The 26,126-nt window shown below is 48.5% G+C and overlaps 8 protein-coding genes and 1 non-coding gene across 9 annotated transcripts; 5 read left to right on the top strand and 4 right to left on the bottom strand.

The window, feature by feature from the left end:
• Positions 1-543: 543 nt before the first annotated feature.
• Positions 544-1,344, bottom strand: J7337_005290 (uncharacterized protein; the record flags this gene model as incomplete). The annotated part of the gene is made up of 2 exons (XM_044822971.1): positions 544-990; positions 1,045-1,344. The coding sequence occupies 2 exons, from the start codon at positions 1,342-1,344 to the stop codon at positions 544-546; spliced, it is 747 nt and encodes a 248-aa protein (XP_044681462.1).
• Positions 1,345-5,823: 4,479 nt separating this feature from the next.
• On the top strand, positions 5,824-5,914 carry J7337_005289. The gene has a single exon. It is a non-coding gene; the product is annotated as a tRNA-Glu (tRNA).
• A 663-nt stretch (positions 5,915-6,577) lies between these two features.
• J7337_005288 (uncharacterized protein) lies at positions 6,578-7,961 on the top strand (the record flags this gene model as incomplete). Its single annotated transcript, XM_044822970.1, has 2 exons — positions 6,578-6,674; positions 6,733-7,961. 2 exons carry the CDS (start codon positions 6,578-6,580, stop codon positions 7,959-7,961), a joined length of 1,326 nt encoding a protein of 441 aa, XP_044681461.1.
• Positions 7,962-10,021: 2,060 nt separating this feature from the next.
• J7337_005287 (uncharacterized protein) lies at positions 10,022-11,056 on the top strand (the record flags this gene model as incomplete). Its single annotated transcript, XM_044822969.1, has 1 exon — positions 10,022-11,056. The coding sequence occupies one exon, from the start codon at positions 10,022-10,024 to the stop codon at positions 11,054-11,056; it is 1,035 nt and encodes a 344-aa protein (XP_044681460.1).
• Positions 11,057-11,720: 664 nt separating this feature from the next.
• RPS19 (40S ribosomal protein S19) lies at positions 11,721-12,512 on the top strand (the record flags this gene model as incomplete). Its single annotated transcript, XM_044822968.1, has 3 exons — positions 11,721-11,753; positions 12,043-12,106; positions 12,157-12,512. The coding sequence occupies 3 exons, from the start codon at positions 11,721-11,723 to the stop codon at positions 12,510-12,512; spliced, it is 453 nt and encodes a 150-aa protein (XP_044681459.1).
• An 882-nt stretch (positions 12,513-13,394) lies between these two features.
• On the top strand, positions 13,395-14,741 carry J7337_005285 (uncharacterized protein; the record flags this gene model as incomplete). Its single annotated transcript, XM_044822967.1, has 1 exon — positions 13,395-14,741. The coding sequence occupies one exon, from the start codon at positions 13,395-13,397 to the stop codon at positions 14,739-14,741; it is 1,347 nt and encodes a 448-aa protein (XP_044681458.1).
• A 422-nt stretch (positions 14,742-15,163) lies between these two features.
• Positions 15,164-17,360, bottom strand: J7337_005284 (uncharacterized protein; the record flags this gene model as incomplete). The annotated part of the gene is made up of 2 exons (XM_044822966.1): positions 15,164-16,577; positions 16,624-17,360. 2 exons carry the CDS (start codon positions 17,358-17,360, stop codon positions 15,164-15,166), a joined length of 2,151 nt encoding a protein of 716 aa, XP_044681457.1.
• A 790-nt stretch (positions 17,361-18,150) lies between these two features.
• J7337_005283 (uncharacterized protein) lies at positions 18,151-20,913 on the bottom strand (the record flags this gene model as incomplete). The annotated part of the gene is made up of 2 exons (XM_044822965.1): positions 18,151-20,736; positions 20,794-20,913. The coding sequence occupies 2 exons, from the start codon at positions 20,911-20,913 to the stop codon at positions 18,151-18,153; spliced, it is 2,706 nt and encodes a 901-aa protein (XP_044681456.1).
• Positions 20,914-24,584: 3,671 nt separating this feature from the next.
• RRI1 (COP9 signalosome catalytic subunit rri1) lies at positions 24,585-25,653 on the bottom strand (the record flags this gene model as incomplete). The annotated part of the gene is made up of 2 exons (XM_044822964.1): positions 24,585-25,573; positions 25,626-25,653. The coding sequence occupies 2 exons, from the start codon at positions 25,651-25,653 to the stop codon at positions 24,585-24,587; spliced, it is 1,017 nt and encodes a 338-aa protein (XP_044681455.1).
• Between the last annotated feature and the right edge of the window lie 473 nt (positions 25,654-26,126).

Genomic DNA, 26,126 nt, shown 5'->3' with positions numbered 1-26,126 from the left:
AACTCGGGACAGAGAAAAGGATCTGTTATGGAAATTATCAAGTTCTTGGCATGTGAGGCTGTTGGTAGCCAACGATAAGAGATAGAGCATGAGTCGTGCAGTTTCAAAAAATGAGGATGAGTTGGCACTCGTATCAAACCCCATGTAAACTAATCCTTGCACAGTCACAATCGGACAATGGGAACTCGTCAACTGCAGGCGCCAGACGCGGAAGATGCCCTCGTTACCCCAGAAAACCCCCCTGATCTGGTGGAGTTGCATCCCCTTCGTCCATCCATCCTTGTCAGGGCTTTGCGGGGGCTGCATGAGATCCCCAAAGGGACCTGCAGACGGATGGGGCCAGCTGAAATCCTTCAACAGGGACTTGCCCTGCTTTCTCGCTGTCATAAGCAAGTCGTACGTCGTTAGTTCTGAAGAGTTTTCACGGTGCATCTGCGAGGTCCCATTAATTGCGTTATATTCTATCGTTGGTACACAGAGGATGAAGTTCCCTCTAATTATATATGTGTATGTTAAGTTCCCATTATCCAGTGGTTAAATCGCTTATTTCGCATGTTCAATACTATAAGGCTCGTGTCGAGCATTCGTAGAGCTCGCCTCACTGACTGCTCTCTCGTGATGTTCCATGATTTCGTCATCTTCGCTGTTTGGCTGTCGAATGACCTCTGTAACGATAGTCTTCTTGATTCCTTCGAGGTTCTCGCGATGCTTGAGTTCGATCTCATCTTCTTCGCCAAGTTCGATATGTGTCCGTGTGAGACCGCCTCCAAATCGACTGGCTCCGGCAGGTCGGGCACCAGTTTTGACAGTAGTTCGAGAGCGAGAGCTGTAATCGTGCGTTCCATCTGCCTGGTTGTTGCCGGCTCGGACAACCTTGCCAATAAGGTCTGCCATGTTCATCTCAATGTGGAGTTTGCAGAGATAAACAAGAGGGTGAAACTGGACGTAGACGAAGCTGTTTGGTAAAGACATCATTCCAATAAGGAGTACCTTGAACAAAGTCAGTACAATGTGAGAGACTGAGTTTGAGAGACCGTGACTTACATCCAGGGCAATTGAGATTGCGACGAGAAACATATTCATATGGTACAAACGGGTGTACTTTTCAAGACCGTTTGCCACCAAACGCTGCTTAACAACCCAAATGAAATAAAAGTTGAGGGCTGCGTCCATGATGGCGAAGAGGACCTTTTCCATGCGGTCCCAAATTTCATTGACATGTATGTACTTCTCACTGATTTGAAGGCGAGCAGGAATCCATACACAGAAAACGCTGATGTTGATGGACAAGAGGATTGCGAAGCAAGTCCACTTGAGTATAGTTCCATTTCGACGGACAACCATGAGCAGACTGACTCGATTGATGATAATTTGAATCAGACATTGAACCTGTATCGACCAAAAGACGACTTAAGAGTCAGTAAATGACCAGTGAAAAAGTGTGAGTGGCATACTGATAAAGAAGTAATATTGGAAACTCGGGTGTATAATCCCACGGAGATATAACCAGACCATTATTCCAAGAACAGTGCTTGAGCAGACCTCAAGCCAAATAAACAAAATATAGAGAGTTAATCGATTCCGCCTTCTGATTGCTGCTTGAGTTTGACGCATGGCTTTTCCGCAGTTAAAGATGGTGACACCCAGGGATAAACCCCAGATAATCGATGCAAAATTCATGTCGTCGTCAGAAGGAGGCTCCTCCTTGAAGTTGGGAGGGACGAGGAAGCCATGTTCGGTCGCCATAATGGCAGTAAAACGAAATGACTTGATCTCGCCGGTGTTGGCTGGTTCGTATGAAGATGAGTGAGATCAAGTTACCCCAGAAAACGGGGACTGTACAAGTCGATATGAAACACAACACAACATGAGAAATGCCCTGTATGCGAGGGATGGATGCAGTAGTTTATATGATCCATTGTCCACTAGAACAAGATTGAATTCTCAGCACGAGTTAGTTGTGCATCCAATGCTGGTCCAGGCTTGCCGGGTACAAGGGAAGAACCCTGGGGCCTCAGAAAAGCTAGTGGAAGGCGGTGATCCGAGTCGTACATACAGACCAAAGCTAGTGGTGGAATGAATCTGCAGTGGCGGAATTTGCATCCGGTGCATTGGTACAATCAACAGGCATGATCCCTACTGACTCTGTGAGTGATGATGTGCTAGGCACGAGGGCTTCAGTGGCGTTGGATGGCCGCTGAAACTGGACCGCAGGAAGCCACAAAAGGTTCTGGCAGCCAATTTGTCACTTTTAGTGGTGAATTCCGGGGCGCGTCTAGAATCAGGGCCTGTGACTTGGTGCGTCTAGTCTGGATGATGAGGATTGTTGGCTGTCGATAGAGTTTTCCTTTCCCTTTCGTTGCTTTTTGCGACCCACGATATTACCGACTTACTTACATGCATCGAGTCCGGGGAAGATCCCCGGAATGTCCATTCCCCTATGGAACGTCGATCTTTCTGTTTCTTTTCCTCGTCTACAGACTCAGTTTCAGCAAAGTCGCATTCTGAAGTGAATACTGGTCGTATATAAAACTTCCGTACGTCCGGACAAGATTGCGATGTTAGTTGCTTATGTAGGATCTAGTGCACGAGTCAAGACCTTGGACAGGGCTGAGATCGACAACTAAAATCGCTTTAGGTAGTCGTTGGGGTCCACAATTTGCGGAAGAATGGCTCACATCCCGCTTTGACTTTTGGGTTGCAATTCTGTGCTTCTATCACATTTTGTTGTCTGAGTGACTCGAAAGCCATCCATTGCAAGTGACCCAACAACCTGGTTCAGGAAACAGGGGTATAATGAGGGGGAGTCTGGAGAACGATAACATGGCTTTCTCCAGAATCGACAATAGCTCCCGGAACGATGAGACCCCGGATCCCCTAAACTCTATTGTCATGAATCTTTGTCTATTGTTTCGAGACAGGCAGACTCTTGGCGCAGGCTTGGGCTGGCATGTTTAGGGCCGCAAGACATGGACCTTGACGTTGATAATCTCTAAAGATTGATGAGTTACGGAGTATTCGATTACGCTATCATTATTTCATGTCACAGAGTTCTGACACTAGAGGCACCATAGAAGGACAGGCCGATATCGTCCAGACGGGCCGTTTTGCAAGCGTCCCTACTATTCAACAGAACAGACAAAAACGTCCCGACTCGCCGATGATCTCCTAGGCACTACGGTCACTTCGACCAAAAATATATGATCTACGGCGTGAAAAGCGAGAGGCATCTCGTCCCACGGGCTTAGCTTCGCTGGTTATTGCACCTAGCTTCACGACCGTGCGGAACTAGAACCAGGGGCCAGATTGCGCTTCGTCGCCATCTCCAGTCGGAAGCGAGCCTGGGGTTGACAAGCCTTGTAGCAAGATAAGAATCCCGTTGGAATTTTGCCGATCGCTGAAATTGCTCCGAGTGCGAGATTACTCATTACGAACAGCTGTGTTCAGAAGCACCAAAAATGCTCCGGGGACAGTCATCTATTATCCAGATTCGCCACCCCCTGGGCCAAGGTCAAGTATGCGGCTGTAAACCTCATATGGCTAATCAATACTCTGGGCTTTAGCAAAATAGGCCAGTATCTCGTCAGCCTTGACTTCGTCCGACAGTAGCCGCCAGGCATTCCCTCCCATATTGGACAACAGTCTATCAGGCAAGCCATAGCTTGCTCGTGTCAAAAGCGCAGAAGCTGAAACCACATCCACTACATCGAACGGAACAGCTTAGTCCGACATATCAGACGAATCCCTGGGCCTTGCAAAGCGAACTGGTGTACAGCCCGATGTGTAAGTTGGGCTCAATACTTGATCCATCCCTGGAACGAGTCATCTAGACTGGTATCAGACTTTTAGTTATCAGTTCATGGGAAATAAGGCTGAACGGAATAAACAACGACGGTCCGAGCACATATCCATGATCCAATGATCCCTCGATTTGAAGCCATCTTGAAGTCTCAAATGCAACATGACAGCTAGGTCTTGTCTTCCATTGCTTAAAGACAAACGCCTCAAGACTCTACCGCTGTGATCAGGCCCGTGCCATTCCCATTACAGTGCTATAAAAAGGCTAGCATCGTAAAGTCATACGATATTGCCTCACGGGTGCACTAGCAGCTCTTCCAGGGAATTGTGTTGCAGTACTAAGCTAGCTCGTCTGAATATTGCACCCCATCAGCGGAGGCGTTATTCCCCCTCAATCACTCCTTAAATCCGCATGATTAAGTCACCACGTGTAATGGCGTTTTGGGCGTGAGACAGTTCAGCCAAAATCAGGTGAAGTTTGTGATACTTTGACCTAACTGGGGTGCTTCGGTTGGTTGTTCTCCCGAAATGTGCATATCGCTACAACATCAGTGTAACCTCATGCAGCAGAAGTCAAAGCCAAGTCTTCGACCGTTGTTCTAGTTGATATCCCGTCTCACACAATTGTAGATCAGCCCCTATTCCAACCTAGCTGATTTGACATAAAATCTCCAACTTTTTGAGTGTCTGTCCTACTTCAAGCGTCAACAGCTCCCTTCACCCGGCGGAGATATTCTTCCTTGTGACAAAAGGAAAGCAGGGGAAACGCCAACTCTGCCCCTATACGTGACCTATGGCGCCTCACCTAATTCAAGATGAATCATCTAAGGATTATGAATCAGTTATCTCGATCTCTGGGCCTGCGCAAGGCATGGCCCAACACAATTGCACTTACCTGCCTCTTTGGATCGTTGCTTGCGAGAATGTCGCAAAGTCTTATTAACAGGTTTAGCGAAGGCTGAATCAGACGTGTAATGTGACAGGCGAGATATAAGAGTAGCTGAAGACAAGGAGTGACTCTAGTTCACATGTGTCGTTCTGGTTGGGATAGATCTTGAGTGCCATCTTCAATGTTGCCAGTTTCGTGGTTCTAGGATATTTTGGTGCATTTTCCCATCTTGATGTGGCCAGCTTCCATTTAGTTATTTATTTTTCTCGTATAATATCATCAATGGTTAGCAATTCGAGTGTTGTGGTTACAATATTGCGTCCAGTCTGTATGTAACTCTGGTAAAGCAAGGCCAGAAGTAATTTTGAACTCTGAATCTGAACATCTGTAGACTCGACATGCATCGAGATTACATTGCTGCTATTTTATTCATATCTTCACAACCTCTCATGATACTGCTGCTCTCAGTGCTTGACGATAATGCGATGGTTTGCTTTTCCGTGTTAAAGCAATCACCAGCCCTGCAGTATAAACCCTACAAGACATTATGTGGTAATTAGTCAGATTGTATGATCAAATTGCTCTTTTTGTTCAAAGCAAGCGGAGCACTTGGTTACAGATGTCATAAATGGTGTTGAGCGGACGGTCGTCGGAGAAGAGTTACCAGAACGACATTCGATACACCAATCGAGACTAAAGGATGGCCAGAAGGCTTATCTAGGATATCTCAGGTAGATTTTGGCATCAGAGTTAATTCGTTAATTTATCCTACACAGCGATTTCTTACATTGCTACTGTTGGTTTCCAGGCAGAGGTTCGCCCGCGTCTCTGACACCTCACTTTAATGACCTCTGCTACCGAGACCCCAACAATCAAGCCTCCAAGCGAAATCGCAGCTGACTGGATATTAGTTCTGGAGCATTTTTAATAATTGGGTTCTGCTGCATAGGGCCATATCTCGTCATTGGTAATAAAGGATTAGTTGCCAGCATTGATTAATTTCAAAGAAAATGAATCTTTCATTGTCATTTTGCTGTTCATTCATTTGAGCTTCCATTTGGTGGTTAGAGTTTGCTGCCAAGGCAGACAATGATGAATATATACCAGAGCTACACCACTCCTCTCAATAAATCACATCCGGTGTGGTGTATCGGTTTATCATTCCGCGTTTTCAATTACTTCGTAATCAAATCCGCGGCGAGCGGGGTTCGACTCCCCGCACCGGAGATTCTTTTGCCTTTGGAAATGATTTTTTGGTATCATCTATTGCTTGTCATGTGTTTCTATATGTTTTTGATTACGATACTGAGTCGTGGCTATAGTGGGTGGCATTGTCGAAGTTATCGTTGAGGGGCTGGTAGTTATTTCACTTCTCTCGGGCAGGTTGAGCGACTGGGCGATTTGTATACAATACCACGAGATAGTGACCAGCCTCTATTCTCGTCTGGTTTATGTTCTTTTTAGATTCTGAAATCTTTCATGCGTGGAAGTATGTATTAATTTCACACGTCTTTGCGATGTCAGCCTGCAGTTGTTTTATACAACTCAATAACTGCTCAGATGATATGACATGCCAGCTTAGTTTCATAATGTATAGAATAAATATTGATTGAAGAGCTTCAGTACCCCAGAGCGTCATGTAAAGTACAAAACTGTGATTTCTGCCGTGGCTCGGAGCAATGTCCTACAAGTCCAGTCTCATTCGAGAGAACTTGAAGTACAGGGTAGCGCTGATGCCCTGCAGGTTGCCGACATTTTCCCGTCTCGAGTCAACCAGACATCAACCTCCGCCATTCATACAATTGTTCAATATTCCGAGAACAATTGAAACCTTCTGCTTCCGGAGTGGCAAGTCATCACACTAGGGAGGCATGATAATCGACGCCTGACATGCGCGAGTTCATGGACTATGTCCACAGCGCCTTCTATGAAGCAACTGGATGGAATCGCGACAACTCGTACGCATCGCTAAATGTGACCAGTGATGGTATTGATCCTTTCTCTTCAGCAACGCTCAGGCCCTTATGTTGACAACAGAGTTGCAGCTCTTCTGAACTTCGAGACTCCTCGTGGGCTTCGACTCACTCTATCTGCCCTCGCGAGCCCCAACTTTGCGACATCCTACCAACTTGGCTCAGTCGGTATTGTTGATGGATCCATCTCGTACCTCTTCTCATCAGTCCCGCTTCGACTTCTTTTGACACCGCAATCCGAGACGGTCAATCTACCGGAGCTTTTGCGCTCGTACAGACCTCTCACCGAACTCCCCCACCGAACCAATCCTCGCCTCCAGGCACCGAAAGATACACTGGAATCTTCACTCCTATATGGTCGACTCTACCTGCCCCAATCACAACTCGAAGCTCTATTCGTCAAACGACTGTCTCCTGCGCTCCAGGTTCAGCTCAGTTCTGTATCTGCCCAGCACCTTAAGAACGGCGGCACTGTACTAGGCCTGGCGCAATATGACGTAGGGAAATATGCGCTCGAAGGGCTGGCGTCTTCAGATGGAGGACTACTTGGTTTCCGGGGCGTGTATAATTTCGGCGGCGATGCCGAGAAGCCGGAGGAACAGGCTGTCAACGACAATGGAAATGCCGACAGGGAAAGGATCTATGGTCGATTCAGCACCGGTGGAGAAATCTACTACGGCACCCTGAACAATACGGGTGGAATCAGCGTGGGAACCCGATTTGCAACGTTACCCGCGCACAAGGGGACGCCTTTATCTGCGACGTTGACACTGAATCCCTTGATGGGTAACATCAGTGCAAGTTATGCCGTGGTGGCCGGCCGGCATTGTAGTCTTGCTACCCGGATGGAGTTCAATGTGTTCAGCTACGAAAGTGCTTGGGCGATTGGTATGGAGCTCTGGCGGAAACCATTTACTCGACCGGTTCTTGAGGACGAGCCAGTCATTGACGGCAAGGTGGTTCTTGACGATAAACCAGAGGTGAAGCGGCCAAAGGAGCGCAGCTTTCAAGCCAAATTGGAATGGCGTCTGGATGATCCCGAACCAGTTATCGTCAAGCCACCACCACCACCACCACCGCCTCCCCCTTCCACCCCAAAGGAGGAGATAGATCCTGACAAGCCCGGTGAGGAGAGATATGCAGGCGTACTCAAGACTCGACTTGACCAAAACATGCGAATAGGGGTGCTGTGGGAAGGGCGAGTCAAATCTCTTCTATTCAGTCTCGGAAGTTCGATCGACTTGAACAAGCTTGACAAGCCATTCCGAACGCTAGGATTGGAAATCCAGTTTTCATCATGATCGGATATTAAACATAGGTCCTGTCATCTACTTGACTACTGCAGGGCGGCAATAGCCCACTACTGCAGTCGGCCCGTAGGATCATGCCAACAGGGTCTACGGAGTATGTGGTAGCTCATATGTGTGATGCAGCTGGATCAACGATGGTGCATATCAGCAGGAATATCGACCCGGAAAGTGGTTTAACGCTGCAGATGTCGGTGTTTTGTATCGGTTAGGTTGGGTGTATTATCATGAGCATCTCAATGGCGTTACCGGTTGGAGGCATTGTGTTCCAAGGAGCATAGATTTGGAATTGGTGATTGGCGGCATAGTACTTCTCCCATCACTACTGTTTATTTGCCAACTGTTCTCTGACAGCCTCTAGCATCAGTTCTTGATGGCTCTCATGTGACTTTTCAACCCTTGTATAAATAACCGTTTATGCATAAGTGCAGCCAACTCAAGGCACACTGATCATTCAGCTGAACGGTTTGGAGATGCCGTCAGAGCCGATTGTAAGACCTTTTGGCGGTTTTAATTGCGTGGGCGCTTTTGGCTTAGACATGGATCACGCCCGCGCTGATTGAGAACCTTGATGGTCTCCGCGCTCTCTCCGGAATGTCAAGTGTGGCTGCTGGAGTCAGAGAGCCAATAAGATGTCTGCTGATTGATAACGGGTAATGACGCCACACCTCGACATTGAGGCTCTTTTAAACATTGATTCCATTTGTGTGACGTTTACTGCGACCCAAAGTGACTCATGATCAGATCAGGGACAGCCATTTGAAATTTCTAACAATGCTGAGTATCATATGATGGATTTCTTCTAGCAAACACACTCGTGTTTCTATATGATAATTGTACCTGAAGAGTCACCAGCCACAGCTTAGAAACTTCTACAGCCCGAAATGGTACTAGCCGAGCTTTACGAAGCGGCTAACATGGCCATCAAGGTCCTCACCTTAATTCGACGACCCACTCCCACCACGTTCGTCTTTTTCCACAGCTCAATCTTCAACCAGACGGAAGACAGAATGTGCTACATATCACATCTCAAGTCACACCTTTTGGTCACAGTGGATCATGACGGTGATGCCAAGGAATATGGCAGTTGCCGAGTTCCATGTTCCTGGGTCGTGAATAACCAACTATCCGAGTGTCACAGAGAATCGGTCATTGGAGTGAATTACTATTGAGGAGAGTAGCTCGAAGCAAGTGATTAAAACACGGTTTGTGTTAGAGTTCATCCAGGGGACCTGGGGCCGAAGAGGGTATAATGAAAAACGTTATCAGTTGTGCTGAGTTTTCTAGTCTTCAGGACCAGAGTCTAGAAGCTTTGCATGTACGAATTCTATCACTTGATGCACCAATGTTTCGCTTCTCTGCTCTCTATTTCTTAACCTTATTGCTTTAACTTTAACACTCATCATAAGCATCATAAGCATATGTCCAAGAGATACCACACCTATCTCGTTAGTAGTAACTATATCTTGACCCAAGGGACCCCTGGTCCAAGACAACCCACCCTTCAGTATCAACCATCCCACGCGCTTGCGGCTCGAGCAAATCTAGTCTACACCCTTCGGCAACTCGCTTCCGTCCGCTGGACCTTCTGTCAAGCTAAACCTGGTCAGTTCGGTCGGGTTGCCCACTTTCTATAAGTCGAGTCTGCGCCATCAAGGTTCGTTGCGAATTTCGACTTCTCTCGTTATTTTGCACGTCACGCAACGCTCGCTATATTATAAGAACATCGCAACTCGCAGGTTAATCGAGAGTTGTAATCAGCTTCAGGCCAAGTAGACAGTTCAACAATTAGCGCGCGTCTTGGCGTCTCGACTCCGTTCGAATCATACAGCGCGATTATCCTTGGTCGCTTCCTTTTTAGGGAACAACGCATCTATATAATCCTTGGCTTCGCATCTTTGCGCCTTGGCAATTGACGACATATTTCCCGACTACAACCTCACATCACCTATTACCTACAGGCCCGCACCTATTTTCTGGGTCTCGCGCTTCCTATAAGACCTTGCTCCCTGGATCTTTACCTTTATCCTTCTCAACATCCATTAATTGACAAGATGGCCGATGCGGATACCTGCAACGGCGAGGCCGTCGATCTCGGCAGACGAGGTCTTCGAATTGGCGCTATTTTCATCATCATGGCCTCTTCGGCTATCGGCGCTCTCTTACCCATTTTCCTGGCACGCCAGAAGACAATCCCTGTACCTAAGATGACCTTCTTTATTTGCAAGTTCATTGGTACCGGAGTCATCATAGCGACGGCTTTCATGCACCTACTCGTTCCCGCTGTCGAGAACTTGACCGACCCCTGTCTCGAAGACCGCTTGGGCGGTTACGATTGGGCTGAAGCCATCGCGCTCATGACCGTCATTGTCATGTTCTTTGTCGAGATGCTCGCCGCTCGTCTCAGCAACGCCGACATGGAGCACAACCACTCAATGGAGTTTGACCACGAGCTCGATCCTGCTATGGACTTTATCGCTAAGAAGCAGCCCAGCAACCCTGACATCGAGAACGGTGACCGTAGGGGGTCTGGCTATGCCCCTGGTGGTGACAGCCACCTCGCTCACGGCCGTGAGCACAAGGAGGGCGATGCTCAGGGCGGGCTTGCTGGTCAGCTGCTCGCCATCTTCATTCTCGAATTCGGTGTCGTGTTCCACAGTATCTTCATCGGTCTTACTCTCGGCACGATCGCCTCCGACGAGCTTACTGTTCTCTTGATTGTCCTCGTCTTCCATCAGATGTTCGAGGGTCTCGGTCTCGGTTCTCGTCTGGCTGTCGCTCCTTGGCCCAGTAACCGACAGTGGATGCCCTACCTGCTCGGCTGCATCTTTGCTCTATCAACTCCCATTGGTATCGCGGCCGGCATAGGAGCCAAGCCCAATAATGCCAACGACCAGAAGCTTACAAACGGTATCTTCGACGCTATCAGCGCCGGTATCCTCATGTACACTGGTCTTGTAGAGCTCCTCGCCCACGAATTCATGTTCAACCCTTACATGCGCAAGGCCCCTATCAGGATCCTGTTGCTCGCATTTGCATGCGTTGCCTTCGGTGTCACTGTCATGGCTATTCTTGCCAAGTGGGCTTAAAGGAGATTCCTATGAAAAGAAGGTGGCTAAAATGGATATTCTCGAGGTGTATACCCGAACAAAGTTGGGTCATAATAAACTCATTGGCATTGCGTTAGACGGATAGAATTGATACCTGGTCTATTTCTTCGACCCTGTTACTGTTAGTCATGGCTAGGAAATAGAGCCTTTTTCTTTCAACGCTTGGAACCGATGAACAGTGAATCTCCTCGTGTTTGCATTGTTGAAGATTGTCAACAGCAAGTGACGTAGACGAAGTAAAAGTAACGGTAACAACTTGGAGCCATGTGGGAGCGAATAGTTGCACAGATGCCACAGATGAGCAGGGCCCAATCACTTGCATGAATATGCCTAATCTGGACATTGGTTCCACCTCAGTGGTGATGTTCAACACAAGGGCTCCATTCCACTATACAGTGCACAGAATCTCGACACTGTATATAGCACTGTACATGGAAATGTGGAGCTAGCCAATCAAAAGCGCGAAAAAGAAGAAAATTTCTGTGTGCTTTCAAAATAGGGCAGGAATTAATTAAGCGACCAGTTGATTTCGATCACGATTTTAGCAAAGTGATCTTTGAGCTCAACTATCGCGACGCTTCGACAACCACACCCAACGACCAAACTCCCCTTTCACCCACCCAACCCCAACAATACCGCAAAAATGGCCGGCGGAGTTACCGTTCGCGATGTCGATGTAGGTACTCCCTGAAAAACAAAAAAACCCATCATAGGAAACGAAATACTCTTCGAAAATATCACACGATCTCTACTCGACGACTTGGCGACGCAATCTTCCACGAGAACCGCTTGCCCGCCATGGCGCTGACGCAGCGCGATGATTATATATATACCAAATATTAATTGAAACGCTGTGTCGGCTGCTGTGTTCAAGGGGCTGGGTACAAATGGGATTGAGGAGCAGGCGCGAGGGAGTCGAAAGACTTCTGACGACGGAATCATGCTAATGGGTTTTGTGACTGCAGGCGCAGAAGTTCATCACTGCCTACTCTGCTTTCTTGAAGCGTCAGGGCAAGCTTCCCATCCCCGGTAAGACATCTTGAACCCTCCCGATATTCATCAAATACTGACTTTCTCAGGTTGGGTCGATACCGTCAAGACTGGTCCTGCTAAGGAGCTCCCTCCCCAGGACATTGACTGGTTCTACGTCCGCGCCGCCTCCATCGCCCGCCACGTCTACCTCCGCAAGACCGTCGGTGTTGGCCGTCTCCGCAAGGTCCACGGCACTGCCAAGAACCGTGGCAGCCGTCCCTCCAAGCACGTCGATGCCTCCGGCTCCGTCGACCGAAAGGTCATGCAGGCTCTTGAGAAGATCGGTGTCCTTGAGCAGGACGAGGACAAGGGTGGCCGCCGCATCACCCAGGCCGGACAGCGTGATTTGGACCGAATTGCCCAGACCACCGCTGAGGCCGAGGAGGAGGAGGATGACGAGTAAACTAAAAAACTGGCGGTTTCCGGTCAAAGTCAAAGGTAGCAATGGCAATGGAATTGGGCGTTGGGTCATAGATTTTGTCATGTATGAATGAGATTCCCCGACACTGGGTCATTCGGTTTGGTCAAATTGGACCCGTCCAACTTGTCGTTCATTTTATGGTCGATCTGTTCTTGTGAATGTGTATCCTGAATGTGCCTATGTGTTTCATGCTAGTAGCCTTGGCTCAAGTTGTGAAATAATTTCATTTACCCCTCTTTATTCCCTCCCCTCATGATCTCTCACTGATCTCTTTCAACACCACCTCCTGGAGATAGGGTCAAGGCAAGGCAAATCTCTGCATGCCCTTTCCCCTTTTCTCTTTTTCGTTTCTGTTTATCTTTAACATCTCATGAGATATTCTCTGAGCTCAAGTATCTCTCTTCTCTTCATCTTCGCAAAGTGAGGTTATCGTGAGTTCTCTGATTTGGTTTCTTTCAGAACGCCGAACTTTTCTATTTGCAACTCCATTTCAACGTGTTACGAGTTACGAATTACGAATTACGAACTACGACTTATTCATATTCTCCCTGTTTAATCTCGAAGCATACTCTCATATTGTCAGTTATGGCCCGGCTTTAAAGAGTTGTGCGAGTTCCTCTTAAGAGCACAACTTGTGCAAAGCGCATCATCAAATTTATCCACCTTCATCGAAGCATCCCTGAATCACGATGCATTTTGTCCTTCATTCTCTTCACTAAAATCTTCTTCTTGAGTGGAGTGCTCTGTAAGTGTGTTATAACTTCAACTCCAAGTCCTCGATTCCTCCATGAAACTCATACACTACTTCAAGACACTCATACACCTTTCACTCACAGGCACCACTCCCCTTTCCAAATTTTCAAAATGAACACACCGCAATCAGAAGTGTCGAGCCCGGAGGAAGTTGAAGAGGTTCTTCCAGTCTTCGTGTCTGCTATCAGCAGCCCATCACCCCTCATATACTTCCACCATGTCATCGACCCTGATACCACGAAGCTCACGGCTCAAGTTCTCGGGACTAATATCTCCTTCATCTTCAGCCATCGTCGAGCAAAGAACTTTCTCTGTAGATCCACAATTGAAGCACAACTCGAAAACAAAACCACAGGATTCATTTCCATTGTATCTGCAACATCTCGCCGTGTTGTCTTAGCGGCAGCTGAATCAGGCCATGGTCTTGGAAAGTACGGCGATGTATTAGACAAGAAGAAAGGCATTCTTCCAAATAGTATTTGGACCAGGCGAGTCGTGTCCATGGGTAAGGCCCTTGGTATGAACATGAGAAGTCCGTTTGACGACCCCACCGGCTGCAGAATGGGAAACATGGAGGGTATCTTTCGCGGGTCTCACGTTGAAGTCAAACTCGCCGTTCATGGTATCTGCGTTCTCCTTCAAACTTTCGAAATCACAAAAGACTTTAACAACGTCACGATGAAGCAGCTGAAGCAACTTCGACAAGCTCGCTGGGAAGATGGGTCTCGTCCAGTTTTCGAAGTGTATTTCTCCAGAAAGTATTGCAAACCCTGCAAGTCTCTCGTGCAGAAATTGCAAGATGCCACTGGAGTTACCATCAGACTTGTATGGAAGCCTCGCCTCGTGATGAAGAAGTACGTCATCAGGCCAATTGATAGAAACCGAAAACCTGGCGAGCCTCTACAAGCACAGGAGTTTGAGTCTCAAGACTACGACTTTGGAGATGCTCTACCTGATGATTCTGACATAGAAGTTATATCCGACGACGAGGATGCCAAAGAAGAGGTTGACAAGATTGACCTTACCCACATTGAATCAACATCACCAATTTCATGGAATCAAGAGATCGATGATTATCTGGATGGTCTCGCTTATAGAGTAGGCCAGATGCAAGACTGCCCAGAAGGTGCCAGATCAGCCATCGTCGAGTTTGCCAGTATCAGAGTCAACGCCAAGAAGTCTCTCGATGCTGCAAAAGTTAGCAAGCCCCTACCAGCGACGCCGGTTATAGAAGCACCGGCAGATTTCCTCGAGGGTGACGATCGACAGCGGCAACGACATACGTTTCCTCGTGCGCAGAAAAGACTGTTTCGTGGACCAAACGACAAGAATGGCTCGAGAGCAAGGAGTGTTTCTCCCAGACGCCGGGCACAGCCAGTCAGAGACCGCTCGCCACGACGATACACTTCGGGGCCATTGGGACGCCATGCAACGGAAGCTCCTCAAGGGAACTCTTAGGCTAAAGCCACTTCACTATCTCGCTCTATTCGTTGATTCAACGCCATCAAAGGACGGAGAGGTGTTCTACGAGAAGTCTTATACAGATAAAGCATACGGCAACTATCCGAGTGCTGTTGAACGACACAGAAATTCTGTCAAGGCGCCACAAGTTTTTGGAAGGCTGAAGCCAACAATGTCTGTGTGAGATCAAGAATCTACTATACTTCTCAAACCGCGAAACGAGAGGATACTGCAAAGATCTATCACGAAAGGGGGCACATTTGTCAGAAGATCACAGGATCGATGTATCATCATGTTCATGATTTCACAGCATTATCCTAGTTTTGGTAAAACTTGCTATCAACTGTTTACCTTGTATTCATGTGTATTCGTTTCTTCTATTATTCATGAGACCTTCGCTTGTATCACTTCAACCCGTATTACCTCATATCCTTTCCAGAGCTCTCCTGTAGCAGCTTCTTGAATCCATCTGCCAGCTCTTTTATCACCACCTTTACGTCGGGAGCTTCAGGTCCCTCCTCAGCTTCCTCGATAGCTGCTTGAAGGGCTTCTTCTCTCGCCTTTTCCGTGCCTTCAACTCCAATCTTACCCATAGTAAGAGCATTCTTGACATCTTTCCCATGTCTGACGGGCCCCTTTGGCTTTTCTGGTGTTATAGCCGTGTCTTCTAGCAGGCTCTGCCATCGGGAGAGATACATGCCTGGGCCTGACATTTTGCCTGATTCTGAATCGCCTGAGTCAATGATGCGCTGTAGGCGGCAAAGAGAAAGGGCCTCGACTTGAGCAAGGTATGCTGCGTGGTTATCCAATGAAACGAGAACGTCCTTTTGAGACTTCTCAGGAACCGACTGGAATAACTTATTTAGTTGGTCTTCCATTGTGCTCACACCAATAGTACCATTGGTGGCCTGCTCTCCCGCTTCGGCATTGCTCGTCTTTTGCACAGGCTTTCTTTCCTGGCGAAACTTGAGTACGGCATCGTTGGTCCATTTCTTCATCTCTTCCCAAACATCAGGACATGATGCTGCAAACGCATGAACCCATCTATACATGAGCTCTCGGTTTCTCATGAAAAGGCCAACGTAATCGTCCACAGTTGGCATGCTGCCGTCCTTCTTCGGCTTGCCAGCCTTGATAAACTCATCGATGAACAATTGACCCGCTTCGACATGCTCCCGCAAATCTATCTGAGAGTGTACCATGCGGATCATAGGTTCATAGGCGGCAAATAGATCCTTGATAGTCGCAGTAAAGAGATCGGGAGGCTGGCGACAGAAGGCTGTTGTGATGCTTTCACGATCGCGCACGGAGAGAAGAGCAGAATAATACTCTAGACACTGCGCGTGCTTCTGATCATCAAGCTGAGTTGCTAACGTAGGATTGGACCCGTTGAAAATGGCGGTGATAATCGACTGAGCATGTTCCTCACTGGCATTACGAACCGTCTTATGCTCATCGCGACTCATAGCGATATACTGACGAATAGCCTCGAGCATTTCGTCACTCGGTCGATCCTTAGCTCTCTCAACCTTGTCTGCGCTCTTCCGAAACTCTCCAGCATCCCACGACAAAACTAATGAGATGATCCGCTGCAAGAGGTTCATGCCATCATCAGCATTGGCGGTCAAGCCGATCCAGTTGGTGACGCTCGTAACGCTCAACTTTGCAAGGAGTAGGCGCATCATGGCGCTAATCATACTAGCGGCATTGCCCATCCGTAAAGTCTGCTTGACCATCTTGTAGGGGATGAGGTTGTGGACGTTTTCGAGTAGTTTGAGGAGATATTGGCCTTCTGGAGAGAGGACAAAGATATGGTGGATGAAGGTAGCGAGGCTTTGTTTTTGTTAGTGGGAGGTGGTATATCTCATCTGGAACTTACTGGATGATGGCGTATTCAGCTGCTGCTCCAATGACTGGCGAATGACTCTCAAGATCTGAAGTTTTGCTGAAATGATCAAACATCTCATCTGCCAAACCTCCATATACCAAGCCCTCAACAACATCATCCCACGCCTTTACCAGGTCTGCGGCCTTGGTCCGATCGTACTCAACCTTCTTATCCGGAGACTTATCCGGTCGAACTGTCTTCTTGACACCGCCAAAAACTCCTCGACCAACCATTTCAAGGAGTCCACTCGATCCAGTCGCAAGCACCTTTCGCGTCCCCAGAGCACCTTTATCATAGCTCTCTGAAAGTTCTGCCTCTCCGAGTCTCGTCAACAAGCCTTGTACTCTGATAGACCAAAACTCGCGTGGTAGATCCCGCACACCCGGAAGTTTTAGAATGAACCGTGTTAACATGGTATGAAGAATAGGTGATGAAGAAGGTTTCTTATCGTCGTCCTCGCTAGGAGTTTCCTTGGCGTCTTTTGCAGCCCCTTGCTTTGGCGTTCCTGGTCTTGAGCTCACAGGTGTTCCAGCCCAGCTTCTCCATCCTGTGTTTGGGGGTGCGCTTTGCGTAGTTTGAGGTTCAACCGTTGCTCTTGAGAAAGGATAGCCATAGCCTGTGACTGCATCTGGATACTTGAAGCTCTGGATCTCTGCGTATGTTTCGTGGTGTGTGAGGATATCAAACAAGGCATGCACCTGCTCAGGTGCGAGATTTGTGGACGTCATGATATCTCATATCACATCGAGGGCATGCGACGTAGAGAGGAAGGGGGATGTGTCTTGGTAAATAGATATGTGAGATGTTGTTTTTTTCAGCGGCTTTTGATGGATGTGACGGGATGCTTCAGTGGTCACAGTGGATGTAGTGTCTCTTGTGAGAAAGATCCACTGAATCTTGGTGGAGGATTTATGGTTAAACTTTAGATCAATCAATAAGTGAATGAGGCCTCAAAGGGCAAGAATCATGGAGTGCCATGCCATACCTTCATGGTGGTGACGTAGGTACCTAGTCTTGAGGCTGTACTCGCTAAACCTTTTCTGTACAACCCCCACTATGATCATTGACGTTTGACTACAGCTTCATAACATTTACCTCATTCTGTGCTTCTTGTTCCGATAGAGCTTCCATCGCATACAAGGCCGACCAAAATGCTTCAGGCGGACAAGTCATTGTAAATGCTCAACCGTCAAAGCCGTTCCAACGCCGCATAGCACATCACTTCGCAGTGGAACAAAACATTCAAGGTAAAGAAGTCAATTTCAACTATCAACCAATCGTGTATACCCTCGGAACAAAGGAAACGGCCGTCACATCACTAATTAATAAAATCTGTAGTTTTCCCTAACCAAGCACAATCCTCGCATCGTGCTTTATCCGCCCATCGTCATTGCTTCCAGTGTGGTATCAAAAACAAAGAGAATAAAGGCAACTCAAGTACATGAGCATGGGTATAACGTCAGTGATCCTCCACTATTATTTTTCCTGTGCCTGATTGGCATTTCCGTCACATTGGATTTAAACGGGGTTGACCTGGCCAGCGGTGAAAGGGGCCTGGCTAGTGGGCAGGCCGGTCTGACCGTTGGCGAAACCAGCAGGGTGCTTGCCATTAACAGCACCGTTACCGATCTGGAGACCGTTACCGCCGTTCAACGCACCATTACCAGTGTGGGCGTTACCTCCAGCAGGGTAGAAGTCGTAGTCAGCGTTGGAAGTGTTCTTAGGTCCAAGGTCTGACACGGGGTGAGCCTTGCGCTGGATCTTGGGAGCGGAAGGAATGTCAGTGCTCTTCTTGGCGGAGCCGATAGAGAAGACAGGACTCTCCCACTTGTCACCCTTGCGGGCAAGCTCCCTGTACTCGGTAGCCTTGGTGCTGATGCCACCAGGGAGGTCGATGTTGGGGAAGATGCTGTCCTCCTTGGTCATGGCAATGTTGGCCTTCTTATCAGAAGCAGCCGCCTCAGCCTTCTTCTTGCCCTTAGTGAACTGCTGCTGGGCAGCAGTGTAGTAGCGGTTGTAGATGTTGGGAGCGTTCTCGGGGTTGCTCTTGGCCTCAGCAGCAGCACGGTCAGCCTCCTGCTTCACCTGGAACAGGAGCTGGTCGAACTTGTTGCACTGGTCCTTGATAGCCTTCTCAACAGCCTTCTGCAGAGGAGGACGAATAACCTTGAGCATGAAAGGCTTGAACAAGGAGAAGAGCAGCTTATGGTTGGACTTCTTGACCTTGATCTGGAGCTTGTTGAAGTCAACATCGACCTTCTCAACCTTGAAGTAGTTCTGGCGATCCTTCTTGTCGGCGGTAGAGACCTTCATCTTGAATGAGAAGCCATCACCAGGGAGGATGATGTCAGCCACACCAGTGTCGGTGATGGAAGGGAAGCCCTGCTTGCGCTTGATGTGGAAGCTCACATCACGAAGATCCATCTGGATGCCAGCAACCTTGACCTCAACGGTCTGGTGGTTCTTGTTAGCGATTTTCTTGCGGCCCCATCGGAAGTAGTGCTCGCTGGAGACCTCAAAGATATTGGGGGCAAAGTTGTCACTCTCGAGGACTAGGTTCTCGATGATAGCATCAACCTGGGAGTCGGTGTACTCAATTCGGGGAATGGGGATATAGGCAATGTTCTCGAGGGCGGCGGGGAGAATAACATCCCTCAAGTCTTTGAGCAGATGAGGCTTGAAGACAGGCTTGCCATCCTGGTCGTTGCCGAGGTCCTTGAACAGCTTCTGGAGAGACTCGGCAAAAGCGTGGTTCTGAGGGTCCTGGTCGAACTGGTCGGCAAGGAACTTGACCTCATCGACAACACGGTCGGTGTGACCGCGGTATTTGTTGCGGAGGAGGTATCGTCCCTGGTCGTAGAGCTGATCCCACTCACGAGTGGACTCATCCTCGAGGATGTAACCCTGCTGAAGGAGGCATCGGCGGATGTAAGAATCCATAGCTTTGAACCAGTCCTTGAGCTCACGGTCGTTATCAGCGTCGCGGTAGATCTGACCGATGGCCTCCCAAAGATCCTCGGTGGAGGTGCCATTGGCGAATCGCTCAATGATAGTGCGGAGGTCACGCTCAGCGGCAGCAAGGCCACCGCGTGCGTCCTTAGCAGTGTCGGTAGAGCCCTGGCCAAGAGTGCGGCCGTGGCGGCTGTAATTCTCAGCCAGGCGAAGAAGAGTCTGAATGGCCTGAGAGTAGTCCTCATGCTGCTGGCACTCAAGAATCATCTTCTTGAGACGCCAGATAGTCTGATCCTTACGCTCCTGAGGCATCTTCTTATCGAAGTAGTTGCGGGCCTTGCGGCGGTACTCCTCATTGCGTTGCAGGATGTTCTCCTTGGTCTCAGGATCGACCTTGTTGTCGAGCTTGGCCTCAGCAACTTGCTTAGCGGCACTCTTACCAGCCTGGGGGTCGGTCTGGCGAGCGGTTTCACGAGCGGCGTCGGTTGACGCAGGCACATTACCAGTCTCGGTACCGGTGGTGACCTGAGGGTAAGTACCCTGTTGAGCATTGGACTGCTGGTTCTGCTGGAGCTGTCCAGGAGCGGCAGCGTTGATACCAGCTGAAGCAACGTCCTTGACATCTTCCTTGGGGTTTCCACTGTAGAAGCCCTTGGCCTGCTGCTTCAGGTTGTCCTTGGAAAAATCGGGAGCCTCGTGCCAGACATTGTCCTGAGCAGGCTCGTCGATCTGTTGGAGCTGCTCCTGAGAGGGGCGGACACGGGCAGCGGCATTGGTAGCAGCATCGCCAGCCATATCACGGAAGAGGACTGTGGCATCAGAAAGAAGCTTTCGGAATTGTCCGTTGGTGATGAGAAGCTGGCCAAGAGTTCTCAAACCCTCGAGAGCTTGGTCACCATCCTGCTTAGCGGCGTCCTTGCTGATGGGGGCATTGGGTGTGTTGACACTCTTGGGGTCGAACTGAGTGGTCTGCCAGATGAAATCCTGAATCAGGTTGCCCTCGTTCTTGGAGAGAAGGAGGTGCTTGGCTTGCTGAATGACGTTGGCAGCATCCTTGACGAGCTCTTGACCCTCAGCGGAGAGCTTCTCGTGGCGACCAGAGAGGGCGCGAGAGGCGAGAAAACTGCTTAGAGCGACATCGATTTGGTCGTTCTGGAGGAGAATGCATTAGAATGTGAGGAAGAATGGGATCGCGCGGAGAATACTAACCGAAGGGACCTTGCCATTCTGGAAGGCGGAAATGATACCGTAAACTTGGAGCTTTCGGTTGACATCGGCCTCCTTTGTCTTGATGTCTGTAGGTTTGTTGACGTCTGGGGCACCGGGCATGATGGGCAAAAGCGTATGGGGTATCTCGTTATTAAATCGTTGTGCCACCGGAAAGTATGACGTTAGAAATGTTAGGACGGTAACTCTTTTTTAGAGTTAGGTTCAGCTGACGATGATGTAGTGGATAAGGGACGAAGCAGAAGTCGATCTTATTATGAGAGGGGTAGGATGCGTTGCGTTGCGAAGCGTAGACGTAGGTAACAAATGAAGAAGCTGTTGTTTGGTATCCTCTGGTAAGGGATGGGTATCACAAAGCAGTTGGGTATTGTATTAGGTAGGAATTGGTATTGGACGGGGTATGAAATAAAGAAAGAGCTCCTGGTACGAGGCAGGAGAGAGACAGGATTAGATATACTTTTCTAAGGGAGACCGCCCGTGACAGGCAGGTACGAGAGTTACACGGTAATGGCTGGATCCGGGCAATGGTTGGCTTGTTCTTGGCTGGGTTGAGCTGGGCTGGAGAAAGGGAGTGTAGTGTGGTCAGTGACGTTGACGTTTGCTAAGGGCGACGATGTTGATCGAGGACGTCATCGGCCGATTCACACAAATATGCCCTCCACTGTGTTGACCAGGCCCAGCGCCAACGCATGCTACAGGCCAGGCCACAGACCAATTTTACAGTACATACGGGCACCTCGATGCGCTATCGTTTCTGTCTGGGCACTGGCATTGGCACTGGCATCGGCATACATTCATTGAATCACTGATTTCTGCTACCCCCCTGCTTGGCTATGACACTGAAATCCGGAGCGAACCCTACGGCCAAGCAAGGTACCCTACCAACTTGAGCAGGGGTCGAGCAGATGATCGAGCTGCAAACAAGCGGAAAAAAGGGAAGGGAAAATGTACCAGGGCAGCAGCTGAAGATAACAAGGGTGGGCTCTAGACTCTCGACTCTTTTGCATTGCGATGATGATGCTGTTTGATCTCCAATTAGGCGTTTCGAAGCGTCAGGGGAGACGGTTAAGCCTCGATGTTTATACCCTTCGCGATGCTACCTCGACGACGATCTAGACCTCTTGACCAGCAACAAGATGATAGTCGTTGATAATCGCAAGCCACGGCTTACTCTTCGGTGCTGGTGATATTATTTATTGCATTCACTGTCGAGATAATGGGCCCATAAAGAAGGTTGCCCCAGGGAAACCCATCAAATGTTGCGACATGTCTCATAGACCCCTGGCTGGTTCGCTGAATAGTGATTCAAAGCCTGGTAAGACAGCACTACGGGCACCAGTCTAGTCAAATGCAGGGTGCATTTTTTCTCTTTTTCATCTGCTTGCTCTGCCAAGGATCGGTCGGTGGTGCAGGTCTGACTTTGTACGTCTTGTCTTCCTGATTTCTTGTGTCTTGCGTGCTGTTACTGAATCGAAGAGAGTGACATAGCATTGACATTGAGTTTTGCATTTGACTCTGACGTTGTATCTTCAAAATTTGGTATCTTCTTATTCCCGAGGTCCTCTCCGGATCGCCAATGTGGATTCCGCCGATGATCTGCCCTGTCCAAGCCTGTCCCATGATATAATTCCCAGTGGGAATCCCACCTTGCAGAGCTGACGCTGAAGGAATTGACAAGGATGTCAATGAGCCTCCGATATCTTTTCTGTCCGTCAACTCAAAAACAAGGATGCCCGTTCTTGGCTGGAATGATGAATTTTAAAGCTGGCAGATGGAGCTCGAGGAAGCTGTTATTGTTTAGCTCGCTCCCCACGTTCTCCACTGACTTTTAACCTGATGGCTTCATAGGCAAACCCCAGCTCCTGAGCTCATGAGCAAATCGTCATAGCTCAATTTCCAGACCCAATGATACGTAATGGCCTAATTTGACGTTTTGTTGATTGAAGTCGACACATCGCGTGCCTTGATTTTCCCCTTCATTTCCTAATTCTCTACGGCTGTTGTACGAGACTAGGTACGGTAGGTTAGACTAATCTCCAGGTTAATTAACTGGCCGCGTGGGCTGATCTTGATCGTGGCCAATGCCGCGATCGTGTCAAAGCTTTTCGTTAGCTCAACGTTAAAGTGAGCGTGTCATGACGTCACATCATAGCTTGAGCTCCCAGGAAAAAAGAGAACCGACGTCAGGTCTGCTAGGGTTTCATCACAACCCAAAATCGGCATCAGGATGCCATGAATTAGGAAATTTTCCAAGAGAAGATGGTGTCGAGCTACGGCAAGGATTACATCGAATCTGGCTGGCATCTGGATACGGCATATCCAACAGCTGGACGATATCATCACCAAGTATCCAATCCATGGAGCTGACTCTTCAGTCACATTAACAGTGCATCAGCGCTGTCGAGGCAATTCCCGCGTAAAACAACCACAACCACAGCATGCATGTGATGAGTGAGAGAAACTGAGACGTCGATCCGATGAGTTTCGTACCGAACTGTAACCAATGGTGACTGACGTCTTGGCCGTGTTTCGTCAGTCAGGTTTAGCTTTGAGCCACTGAACGCATCAATGCATCCCACCCATCACACCATGTTTGCACAAGCAGCGTCTCCTTTCAGCTAGCTACTTCAATTTAATTACTCCTCGTGTTTCTTGACAGGAAAAAGGACCGACACGCGGAAAGAAATGACTCTTTGAGTTTGAATTTTATCCTACATAATACCGATTGATCTCCTCAGCCTAAATACCCACGCATCGCTTTTCCTTTTCCCTCTCGGGTTGTCGTCGTGTGCTCGGCTGCTAGGCGATCGTTGCCCAGTCAAGCTCGAGCCACAACGTGCTCAGTTGCACAAGCGTTGCATCTAGATTCCTGGAGACTCATCATCTCCATCTTTTTGAACTGCCATTGGTAACACTGCCGATGGCTGGACGCGGCACATGGCTACAGGCTATGCAAGCTTCCATCTGCTACAGGGACAATCTATAATGCAGTGTCTCGTTGTGTTCCTGTCCGTAGTATCTTTTGAGGGAGGCATCCCGTTCAGATGAACTATCGATGTCTAGGGTAATTCTCGTTGTCAAGTCGACGTGGCGTCGATTTCGCGACATGCTCTAGCCAGCAAGACTTTATTTACGGTCACAATGGATGGGGAATGTGTCTTTATCTTTAGTCTCGTTTTATTCGATGCGTTATAGCTTTAAGTGAACCGTATGAGGCGAGAATATCTATTCGTAATTATTGAACATAACCCACCAACACCAACACCAGCGGATATCAAGAACCACAAACATATAAAATTGTACTTACTAATCCAATCCAATGAAAGGATTTCCTGCGATCAATAACGTCACACATTCTGATCAATAAGAATATAACCAATAGCTTAGCTCTTTGTGTCGTCGAGTTTACGCTTATCCATAAGGTAGGCAATCCTCCACCCACTTATTTTATCCACATTGCTTGCTTGCCCAGATCTGTTTCTGGATAAAGCGAAATTTGTTGAATAGTGAGTCATCAATTGGGGAGGCTATTGACTGGGCACCGTATTGCAACCTACTGAACTCTAGGAAGTAGTTATGCCGTCGAAAAACCCTTCTTCAGGACACTTGAAGACTAAACACCTAGCTTCCCATACTGATGCAATACGGAGGAAGAATGCACTTTAAGATCCTAAGCGCAGATAAAAGTAAAGATTGCCGATTTCACCTCTGAACGCCATCTATGCCGTTTCGTTATGCTACATGCATTCCCATAATCCCAGTGTCATTCCTTTTCACGATGTTGGTTCTTCAGCCTTTAACCCAAGGTCGTTGAAAACGCTAGCCTTGACCTGATTAGCAACCAGACCAGACCTCTCCTTAGATGCAATGAGGCTGGCTTCCTTTGCCAGCTTGTCCATGGCCTTGTCGGAGCCCTTATGGCTCGTACCCATCATGCCTTGTCCATTTCGGCTTCTCGTGATGCCTGTCATCGCGTCCTTGATCTTAGAGCTCAAATCGAGCATCTGCTTGTTGCCATAGTCGCGGTTCGTGATCAGTGGGTTCTGGCTAAGAGTCTGTACCCAGTACTTGTGCCAGAGGAGCTCAAGGAGATGCGAGTCGAGAGAGCTCTTGAAATGGGACACTTCGAGACTGTAGTAGCGGCCTGCATGAGCACCAAACTCGGCAGCCTTGGCGAGCGGCACTGCCTGGAAGCCATCAGAGGTGACTGTGCCAGCCTGGTGGTCCTCCGGGTAGGTTCTGAAAGCGCCAATGTCGACCTTGCCTGAGTTGATAGTGCGATCGGGGTCGATAACGACGGCAAGGAAAGGATCCTGCCATTTCTGCTGCATGGCCTCTGTATCGACATCGATACCGCTCAGCCAGCATCCGTAGCCTGGGTGGCTGTGGTACCAGCCCACCACGTTCTCCTGTCGGCCCTGCGCTCGACATAGATCAAGATACTCGACAAGATATTCGTTCGCTTCGCCTTGGGCGTTGACACGAGTCTCTGTTCCTTCAACAGGCAGTCGGAATGCGTCGGTGACGATAAATGTGTCCTGGTGGGTGTAGCCTTGCATCAAGCCCATGACCTCAAGGTTGCCGCCAGATCGCGCGTGCATGGTCATCTTTATAAGAGCAGTAGCGCTTATTCGCACATGCTTGAAATAGTCTGGTGTTTGCTTCCATGCCTTCTCGTTGTTTATGACCTTCTGAGCATCGGCGTCGAAGTTGTAGAGAGCGTCGCGTTTGGGATCGACTAGCTGGACATTGTTGTCCAACTCTGGCACATATATTAGCTACAAAGTTATGCAGGTTTTCATAGTGAGACGTACCCCAAGCCTTCAAAGCAGATGCCTCCATCGTGAAGACTCCGAATGTTTGATAAGGTGCGAAGGTAGAGTGTGAGACACAGCAAGTTGACGTTGGTTCCAGGCAGACAGGGTGCCCCGCGTCTTATCGATAAGAGCTCCGTAAAGGTACCTCCGTACACTGATATCCACGGAGGAGCCCTGGAGTCGATCTTGAATATTCCATTTTATTTTTAAACTCTACTTAGTGAACAGGTTAAATGATATATCTCTAAACTTTTACTCTGCTGTGCTTCATTGCTATCGTTTTGGTGTTGCTTTTTAGTACATGTGCCTCTCCTCATCTTTCTTATGGAGGCAAGAGAGATATGCAGCCATCTCATATAAATGGTAAAAATAGACCAAGCTTGTAAATTAAGAAAAAGAAAAGCAAAAGTCAAGAGAAAAGAAACCCTGAAGAAATTATGAGCACATAGAATGCTGGTTCACTTGAGATTTATCGTTGCGTGACTCGTTTTTCGTTGC

This window comes from Fusarium musae, chromosome 4 (assembly GCF_019915245.1).
Source record: "Fusarium musae strain F31 chromosome 4, whole genome shotgun sequence".
NCBI classification, from domain to species: Eukaryota; Fungi; Ascomycota; class Sordariomycetes; order Hypocreales; family Nectriaceae; genus Fusarium; species Fusarium musae.
The sequence above is the reverse complement of the archived record's forward strand: the minus strand, read 5'-3'. Positions and strand labels throughout refer to the sequence as shown.